Source organism: Parambassis ranga, chromosome 5 (genome assembly GCF_900634625.1).
Source record: "Parambassis ranga chromosome 5, fParRan2.1, whole genome shotgun sequence".
NCBI lineage: Eukaryota > Metazoa > Chordata > Actinopteri > Ambassidae > Parambassis > Parambassis ranga.
In genome coordinates, this window is record NC_041026.1 from 137,501 (window position 1) to 147,500 (window position 10,000).

Below are 10,000 nucleotides of genomic sequence, written 5' to 3' on the forward strand. Positions count from 1 at the left end.
ACGACAGTCAGTGTGTTTGTTTAACTTTGAAGACTTTGAACCAGTCTCAGAACGCTCCGACAGCGTTTGTGTGTTTGTGTTTGTGTTTGTGTTTGTGTGTGTCTGTGTGTCAGTTTGAAACTTAGAGCTCCTCCTCCTCCTCCTCTTCCTCTTCCTCCTCCTCCTCCCTGAGAACACTGTGTGCATGTAAACAAAGTGTCAAACCTGCAGCAGAACTTTCCGGGCTTTACTCTCAAATGCAGCCGTTTTTACTGTGCGTGGTGTTCCTGCACCTCTCTCTGCTGTCTGCATTGGACGGTGAGTCTGTGTGAGTCCGTGTGAGTCTGTGTGTGTTTTTGCACAAGTCCTGGCACTCTGCCAGCGAGCGTGACTCATTTCTGTGGTTTGAATGTAAGCACAGTGCGCGCGCGCGCGTGTTCATCATCAAGGAGAAGAACAGGTTTCTGAGCAGAATCAGGAAATTGGAAAGTTTGCAAAATATTCAAGAATAATTAGAACAACAACAAAGAGCAGTGTGTGTGTGTGTGTGTGTGTGTGTGCACCCACAGCTCCCCCTGCTGCATGTGGGAGGAGTTAACACTTTGTTGTTTCTCTTTTGTTCTGCAAATAGTTTGATATTTTTCTTTTACTTTCTTTTTTCTTATTTGTATCAATTCAAGTCAGTGTGTGTCAGTGTCAGTGTGTGTCAGTGTGTGTCAGTGTCAGTGTGTGTCAGTGTGTGTCTGTGTGTGTGTCTTTCTGTCCCTGGAGGCTGGCTCTTCTCAGCTGGTGTCTCCTGTTTATGTGGACGTCCTGGTGTCCTGGAGCTTCTGTTGTGTGTAGCATGTAGCAGGGTTAGCATGTAGCAGGGTTAGCATGTAGCAGGGTTAGCATGCTGCAGCGTCCTCCATGCTGGGTTCTGAGGTCACACGTGATTTTTGGGCCTTGTCTTTGTTGTTCAGATCACAGAGCGGAGACGGTCCGGCCTGGACAGGACGTCCCTCTTCAGTGTCAGGGTCCTGGCGGGGAAGCGGTCACTCTGCTGGAGTGGAGCCGGTCCGACCTCAAGGAGGACGGCTACGTCTTCTTCTACAGGAACAGCCGCTCGTATGAAAACTACCAGCACTCGTCTTTCAGAGGACGGGTGCAGCTCAGAGACCTGTCCATGAAGGACGGGGATGTGTCTGTGGTCCTCCAGAACGCCAACCTCAACGACAGCGGCGTGTACGAGTGCAGAGTCATCAGCAGCATGGAGAGCGGAGGCCGCAGTCAGGTCAGCTGTTCGGTCCATGTGACGGTGATGGAGACCACAACAGTGACGTCAACAGTGACGTCTTCAGGTGAGACAGGAGGTGAGACAGGAGGTGAGGTTAGCATGAGAGCATTCATGTCTGACAGCTGTCTCTACTCGGCAGGTCTCCAAGAGAAGGACGGCAGAGACAAGGGGACAAACGGGGACACAAGTCTTCTTGTTGTTGTTGTAGTTCCTGTTGTGTTGCTTGTTGTTGTTGTTGTTGTTTGTGTTGTTGTTTGTGTTGTGTGTGTCAGAAGACACAGCAGGTCACCAAAGTACAACCTGTCAGCTGAGACGGAGAAGGCCTGATCCTGCTGAGCGTCCTCGTGGTCTCATTTCATCAGGTGTAGGTGTCTCCAGCTGCAGTCATGGAGGGATGCTGTGTGTGTCTGCTCCATGTTGTGTTGGATGGTGTGAACATCTTCGTTATTTCACAGTCTGAACTTTAATCTGACAGATTATTCCAAGCTGCTGCAGCCAATCAGCTCTCTGCTTCAAATTCACAACTGCAAGATGTGATGTCACCAAACAGGAAGCTCCTGATCACAGCAGCCTAGCTGTTCGCTGGGAGCAGCGTGATGCATTAAGCTCTTACTGCAGGGTCACCGCACATTAACCCTTCATGTTCCTCTAGGACCCTTTGTGTTCTTGCACTTTATCTTCATGTTGTGATTTATTAGTATTATTAGTGTAATTGCTGTGTTTAATTGTTTTTTATTGTTTCAAATAAAGACACATTTACACACTGAGCCTCCCTCTGCTCCTCTGTGGACTCACTGTGTGTGTGTTGGTCCAGGCTCAGATAATGATGTCACACAGTGACAATGACATCACTGACACAGAACCTGTGAACACACAGCGAGCTGTCATCAGAGAGAGACTGAAGGTCACACAGCAGAGCTGCTGTCTGTGAGTGTGTGTGTGTGTGTCTGTGTGTGTGTGGGTGTGTCTGTCTGTGTGTGGGTGTGTCTGTCTCTGTGTGTGTCTGTCTGTGTGTGTGTGTCTACTTTCACTTTCAGCTGACTGGAAAAGGACACTGAGGACATGAGTGTGATGTCTGTTGTTGTTCTGATGGTGCCATGCTGCCACCTGCTGGCTGTGTGATCACTGCACTCCTCTGAATCCTCCACCTGATGAATGGAGCCCACAGATCAGTCTGGTCCTGAGCTGAGACAGGAGGGGGACACACAGCTTGTCAGTGGCTGAACGTCTGTCCTCCTGTGTCCTCCGGCTGCTGCTCGTCTCTTCCTGCCTGCGGCTGTTAGTCATAAAGTTTCCATGTTGATCTGTGATCTGCAGCCAGCAGGTGGCAGCAGAGAGCCATGAGACAGCCTGAGGGTGTGAGTCCTCTGTGCTGCTGACAGTCCTGAGAGCCGAAGCCATCACACAGCGTCACAGCGGACTGCACCAACCAGAGACACACAAGAGACACAAAGGTCCAAGACACAAAACAGCTTCCAGGAGACAGACGCTGTCTGCAAAGAGGGACGACTGAGGACGACTAGGAAGAGACAAACAGAGCAACAAGTGTCTGCAGAGACACTGAATAACTTCATGTCCCCTTGTGATGTCATCAGAGGATGCTGTCGTCCCCGTCATGTGACCGCACGCTGTCTACCTGTGTCTACCCGAAGCAGGCAGAGGCTGCTGGCTGTCTGCCCAGAGTCTGTCTGTGTCTGTGTGTGTGTCTGTGTGTGTTCCTGCTTCCATGGAAAACACGCCCACACAGGTTGAGGAAGGAATAAAGAGCAGAAACACAGAGAGAGACGCACAGACGGACGAGCAGACGAATGGACGGCGTGCAGACGGAGCGGAGACAAGATGAACGGTGAGTTTCAAAATAAGACGATAAGTGTGTGTGTCCTTTCAGATTAAGAGCCAGAGTGTTAGGAGGCCGTACATGGACATGAGCTGTGTACTGAGACACCAGCAGCGTCTCTACTGAAACACGAGGACACAAACATGTTTCAGCTGTTCTAAAAGATCTGAAGAGAACCGAGACAGAGGCGGACAAACCTCAGAGGACAGCCACCATGACACCAAGAAGGACCGATAAGAGACATAAAAGTAGACAAACTACACAACAGAGACGGGATCTGACTTCAAAGGGACAAAAAAGAGACACACAACTACACAAAAGAGCCACAAATGTCTCCAAAGAGACAGAACATACCTTCAGAGACATAAAACAACACAAGAGACACAAAAGAGAGACAGATTACTTTAAGAGACACAGATGTGCAGCGATTCCACCTGAGACTCCACCTGAGACTCCACCTGAGACTCCAGCTGAGACACCAGCTGTGACTCCAGCTGTGACTCCACCTGAGACTCCAGCTGAGACTCCACCTAAGACTCCAGCTGTGACTCCAGCTGAGACTCCACCTGAGACTCCAGCTGAGACACCACCTGAGACTCCAGCTGTGACTTTACCTGAGACACCACCTGAGACTTCACCTGAGACTCCACCTGAGACTCCACCTGAGACACCACCTGAGACTCCAGCTGAGACCCCACCTGAGACTCCAGCTGAGACACCAGCTGTGACTCCACCTGAGACTCCACCTGAGACTCCACCTGAGACTTCACCTGAGACTCCACCTGAGACACCACCTGAGACTCCAGCTGTGACTTTACCTGAGACACCACCTGAGACTTCACCTGAGACTCCACCTGAGACTCCAGCTGTGATTTTACCTGAGACTCCAGCTGTGATTTTACCTGAGACTCCACCTGAGACTCCAGCTGAGACTCCAGATGTGACTCCAGCTGAGAGTCCAGCTGTGACTCCACCTGAGACTCCAGCTGAGACTCCACCTGAGACTCCAGCTGAGACTCCACCTGAGACTCCAGATGTGACTCCACCTGAGACTCTGGCTGAGACTCCACCTGAGACTCCAGCTGAGACTCCAGCTGTGACTCCAGCTGAGACTCCACCTGAGACTCCAGCTGTGACTCCACCTGAGACTCCAGCTGAGACTCCACCTAAGACTCCAGCTGTGACTCCAGCTGAGACTCCACCTGAGACTCCAGCTGAGACACCAGCTGTGACTCCAGCTGTGACTCCACCTGAGACTCCAGCTGAGACTCCACCTAAGACTCCAGCTGTGACTCCAGCTGAGACTCCACCTGAGACTCCAGCTGAGACACCACCTGAGACTCCAGCTGTGACTTTACCTGAGACACCACCTGAGACTTCACCTGAGACTCCACCTGAGACTCCACCTGAGACACCACCTGAGACTCCAGCTGAGACCCCACCTGAGACTCCAGCTGAGACACCAGCTGTGACTCCACCTGAGACTCCACCCGAGACTCCACCTGAGACTTCACCTGAGACTCCACCTGAGACACCACCTGAGACTCCAGCTGTGACTTTACCTGAGACACCACCTGAGACTTCACCTGAGACTCCAGCTGTGATTTTACCTGAGACTCCACCTGAGACTCCAGCTGTGATTTTACCTGAGACTCCACCTGAGACTCCAGATGTGACTCCAGCTGAGAGTCCAGCTGTGACTCCACCTGAGACTCCAGCTGAGACTCCACCTGAGACTCCAGCTGAGACTCCACCTGAGACTCCAGATGTGACTCCACCTGAGACTCTGGCTGAGACTCCACCTGAGACTCCAGCTGAGACTCCAGCTGTGACTCCAGCTGAGACTCCACCTGAGACTCCAGCTGTGAGTCCACCTGAGACTCCACCTGAGACTCCAGCTGTGACTCCACCTGAGACTCCAGCTGTGAGTCCACCTGAGACTCCACCTGAGACACCACCTGAGACTCCAGCTGTGACTTTACCTGAGACACCACCTGAGACTTCACCTGAGACTCCACCTGTGATTTTACCTGAGACTCCACCTGAGACTCCAGATGTGACTCCAGCTGAGAGTCCAGCTGTGACTCCACCTGAGACTCCAGCTGAGACTCCACCTGAGACTCCTGCTGAGACTCCACCTGAGACTCCAGATGTGACTCCAGCTGAGACTCCAGCTGTGAGTCCACCTGAGACTCCACCTGAGACACCACCTGAGACTCCAGCTGTGACTTTACCTGAGACACCACCTGAGACTTCACCTGAGACTCCACCTGTGATTTTACCTGAGACTCCACCTGAGACTCCAGATGTGACTCCAGCTGAGAGTCCAGCTGTGACTCCAGCTGAGAGTCCAGCTGTGACTCCACCTGAGACTCCAGCTGAGACTCCACCTGAGACTCCACCTGAGACTCCAGATGTGACTCCAGCTGAGACTCCACCTGAGACTCTGGCTGAGACTCCACCTGAGACTCCAGCTGAGACTCCAGCTGAGACTCCAGCTGTGACTCCACCTGAGACTCCAGCTGTGACTCCACCTGAGACTCTAGCTGAGACTCCACCTGAGACTCCAGCTGAGACTCAGAGCTAACAGCAGCTAGCTCCTCTCTGATTTTAACCTGTTGTTGACATCCTGACCTGTCCTGAACCCCTCTGTGACTGTGTGTCCACACATTGTCGGACCTGCCAGGTCAGGGGTCGGCAGCCTTCAGCATTAACAGAACCATTTGGGCCGGTTCCCACTGAACAGAGCACACTCGGCGCCACAAACCCTGATCTACTGATCTACAGCTGTTTGAGCGCTGGTTACTTTTGATGTAGTTCATGATGGAAAACACCAGCTCGACAAGTATGAGGATCCAAAGAGGGACAGGACTCCAGACTCTTCCATGTTCATACAGTGCACGTAGCAAGGTGTGAACTGTGTTTAGTTAGGGGATCATAACTCAGGCACCACACGCCTGATGTGTGAAACAACAACGCTAAGCTAGCTGCACAAAGGAGCCTGTCCACGCCAAGCCGTTATAGGAGCACCGAAACCACACGAGCAGGAAGCTCCCCCAGACCTGTGTGTGTGTCTGTGTGTGTGTGTGTGTGTGTGTGTGTGTGTTATGTAAACCAGGCCAACTCGTTCTAAACAAAGCTGCCTTCATTCATAAACACGTCACAGCTGTGCTGTAAATTTAAATTCCTTCAACTGTCTGATTATCAAACCAAATGTAAACGACCGAAGCTTCAGTGTTATCAGACACACACAGACAGACACACACACACGGACACACACAGACACACAGACACACACACACAGACACAGACACAGACACACAGACACACACACACAGACAGACACAGACACACACACACACGGACACACACAGACACACACACAGACACACACACACACACACACACACGGACACACACAGACACACACACACAGACACATGCACACACACACACAAACACACAGACACACACACACAGACACACAAACACACAGACACAGACACACACACACACACAGACACACAAACACACAGACACACACACAGACACACACACACAGAGACACACACAGACACACACACACACAGACACACACACAGACACACTCACACACAGACACACACACACAGAGACACACAAACACACACACACAGAGACACACACAGACACACAGACACACACACACACACACACACAGACACAGACACACACACAGACACACAGACACACACACACACAAACACACACAGACACATGCACACACACACACAAACACACAGACACACACACACAGACACACAAACACACAGACACAGACACACACACACACACAGACACACACACAGACACACTCACAGACACACACACAGACACACTCACACACAGACACACACACACAGAGACACACAAACACACAGACACACACACACAGAGACACACACAGACACACACACACACAGACACACACACAGACACACACACACACACACACACACACACAGACACACACACACAGACACAGACACACACACACACAGACACACACACACACACAGACACATGCACACACAAACACACAGACACACACAGACACACACACACACAGACACACACACACACACACACACACACAGACACACTCACACACAGACACACACACAGACACACACACACAGACACACTCACACACAGACACACACACAGACACACACAGACACACACACACAGACACACACACACACAGACAGCAGATGTGTGTCTTTGTGTGAATGTGTTTGTGTTTGTGTGCATCAACACAGCTGTGTGAACATTGTGTGTCATTTTGTAGGACCTCTGCCCACTACCCCTTCTGTTGTCGTTAACAACACCACGCAGTCTCTGATGGCGTGTTTCCATGACGACGATGCCTTCAAGTACCGCGCCTACACCTTCACCTACCTGCTGGTGTTTCCTGTGGCGTTCCTGTGCAACATGGCGGCGCTGGTGGTCTTCTTCCTGCAGAGCAGCCGCAGGTCTGAAGCTGCAAACACACAGACACACACACACAGACTCACACACCAAACCTCGTGCTAAACTGTCAGCAGTGTGTGGACAGCTGAGCTTCATTTGTTTAACTCTTTGTGACCTATGCAAACTTCAGCGCTCAGACAGCAGCGTCTGTGTCTATCCACCATAAATAAAAACATGTAAATGTTTTTGAATAACCTCTCTTATCTCTTATACTTCTGCTGTTTGAATCGTTTCTTTTATGACTGAGAGCCGGTGTCTGTCCTCCTGCAGAAGCTCCGCCTCCTGCGTGCTCATGATGAACCTCGCCATCTCTGACAGCAGCTTCTCTCTGACCCTCCCTCTGCGATTGGCTTATTACTTCGGGGACGGGGCGTGGCCCTTCCCTGATTGGCTGTGCCGACTCTGCGTCTACGGCTTCTACGTCAACCTGTACACCAGGTAACACACACACACACACTCACAGACACACACACACTCTGATACTCAGTGTCGCCTCTCCACCACCCTTCTTCCCTCAGCATCCTCTTCCTCACCCTCCTGAGCGTGCTCCGCTGGCTGGCTGTGGCCAAGCCGCTCCGTCACCGCGCTCTGACCACGCCCAATCGCACCTTGGTGGTCTGTCTGGCAGTCTGGCTGTTTGTGGGCGTGGCCAGCGCCCCCTTCCTGTCCAACGGTGTCACACTAAGGTGAGCATCTGGACTAAACCTGCTAGCTGATAACTAGCAGGTTTAGCATGGTTGCTAATGCCGTCTCTCCCAGGTCTGGGACACCTCGCTGCTTCGAGCCCCCCACCATGTCCTCGTGGTGCTGGGTGCTGATCCTGAACTACGTGGCGGTGGTCTTCGGCTTCCTGCTGCCGTTCCTCACCATCATCGTCTGCTACAGCGGGATCGTGCGACGCCTGACGGCCACCACGGGCCCCCACGGCAGCAGCCTGTCCAGCGGCGCTCGCAGCCAGAACAGAAGGCGCTCGGTGCAGCTGGTTACCATGGTGACGGCCACCTTCCTGCTCTGCTTCCTGCCCTACCACCTGATCCGCTCGCTGCACCTGCACGCCGTGTGCGGGGGCTGGAGGTGCGACGTCACGGTGGCGCTGCAGCGGGCGGTGGTGGTGACGCTGTGCCTGGCGGCGTCGAACAGCATGGTGAACCCCCTGCTGTACTACTACTCCACCAGGACCTTCAGAAACAACATGAGGGACGCGCACTCCTCCCTGCTGTCCAGCAGAGGGGGGTCCTTCAGGACCGGCCTGGCCCTGATGAGACGGAGGAACACCACATGAACTCTTCTCTCCCAAACAAACTTGAGTTTATGTCGGTGCAGCTATTTATAGAGTTCCACTGAAGGCCTCGTGTTTCAGGCCAAATATAGAAGGACAAGAGGGACAAAGTCCCTCGTCATCAGGGTCTGAAGGCTGCTGGGGACTCCAAGAGTCCCACAAAGACTGCATGGAGTTCTCTGAAGTGTGTGCTGCTGCTGCTGCTCCACTGGGGGCTCTCCTGAAGCTTCAGTGATCTCTGCCCCCCCCCCCCCCACACCCTGCTGTCCCAGAGGCCTCCTGAGGATCTGAGGATCTGCTCTACACCTTCTTACTGACTGCTCATTGGCTGCCTCATAAAGGCGCCTTCACGATGACATCATCACTGTTACTTCACCTGTTGGCAGCTTCGATGTAAACACCACCCTCTACCTGGATGAACGTGTGTGTGTGTGTGTGTGTGTGTGTGTGTGTGTGTGTGTGTGTGTGTTTACAGAGTAACAGCGCCCTCTGCTGGCTGTGCACGGAAAGTACTCAGATTAATGTGTGTCCCCGCTGGGTCGGCAGAACCATCACAGAGTGGGTCTGAGGTTCAGCAGAGACCTGTGAGACAGACCAGAGCATCATGGTGTGAGTGTGTGTGTGTCTGTGTGTATGTGTGAGTGAATGTGTGTCTGTGTGTGTGTTCACAGAGTAACAGCGCCCTCTGCTGGCAGTGCACTGAAAGCACCCAGGTTACCATGTGTCCCCGGTGGGTGGGCAGAACCAGCACAGAGCGGGTCTGAGGTTCAGCAGAGACCAGTGAGACAGACCAGAGCGTCATGACGTGTGTGTGTGTGTGAGTGTGTGTGTGTAAATATTAACATGTGATGCTTTCACTGAGGAATCACTTCTAGTAATAAACATCATCCGTGTTGTCATGACGACGGACTTCTTTATGGACCTACACTGCTTCACATCCAGTCCATTCAGTCTAAGGGGTCTCAGCGCTGGCTGTAATGTGCAGCAGTGTCCAGCAGAGGGGGCAGCAGCTCTCTGCTCAGCTCCACTCTGTGTCCCAGTGCAATGAATTCTGGGTAGATTTCAACATGTCAGTGTGAACTCCAGGCCCCTCCTTATGTGTGGGGGGCACCATGGT

The 10,000-nt window shown here is 52.5% G+C and overlaps 3 protein-coding genes across 6 annotated transcripts in view; 2 read left to right on the forward strand and 1 right to left on the reverse strand.

Moving 5' to 3' along the window:
• The window catches only part of LOC114436576 (low affinity immunoglobulin gamma Fc region receptor II-a-like), a 5,385-nt gene extending 5,067 nt beyond the window's left edge, over positions 1-318 (reverse strand). For 2 of the 3 annotated variants that reach the window (XM_028406897.1, XM_028406895.1), the window contains exon 1: positions 205-318. The gene's annotated coding sequence lies outside the window, so the exon portion shown is untranslated. Of the gene's footprint in view, positions 119-204 lie in introns of those variants that run through there. The other variant, XM_028406896.1, reaches the window with a different exon arrangement.
• The window catches only part of LOC114436587 (nectin-4-like), a 3,031-nt gene extending 1,009 nt beyond the window's left edge, over positions 1-2,022 (forward strand). The window contains exons 1-3 of the mRNA XM_028406917.1: positions 1-297; positions 942-1,319; positions 1,395-2,022. The exon at positions 1-297 is cut by the window's left edge and continues 1,009 nt beyond it. Of these exons, the coding sequence (XP_028262718.1) occupies positions 237-297; positions 942-1,319; positions 1,395-1,582 (627 nt within the window). The 5' untranslated portion in view covers positions 1-236 and the 3' untranslated portion in view covers positions 1,583-2,022. The remainder of the gene's footprint in view (positions 298-941; positions 1,320-1,394) is intronic.
• A 448-nt stretch (positions 2,023-2,470) lies between these two features.
• Positions 2,471-9,695, forward strand: LOC114436573 (cysteinyl leukotriene receptor 1-like). 2 transcript variants are annotated; one of them, XM_028406892.1, is made up of 5 exons: positions 2,471-3,101; positions 7,470-7,606; positions 7,875-8,042; positions 8,123-8,290; positions 8,364-9,695. In XM_028406892.1, exons 2-5 carry the CDS (start codon positions 7,476-7,478, stop codon positions 8,884-8,886), a joined length of 990 nt encoding a protein of 329 aa, XP_028262693.1. In that variant the 5' UTR covers positions 2,471-3,101; positions 7,470-7,475; the 3' UTR covers positions 8,887-9,695. The 2 variants fall into 2 exon arrangements, with proteins under 2 accessions (XP_028262693.1, XP_028262692.1); XM_028406891.1 differs by having other exon boundaries at positions 2,472-3,101; positions 7,423-7,606.
• The last annotated feature ends 305 nt before the right edge of the window (positions 9,696-10,000 follow it).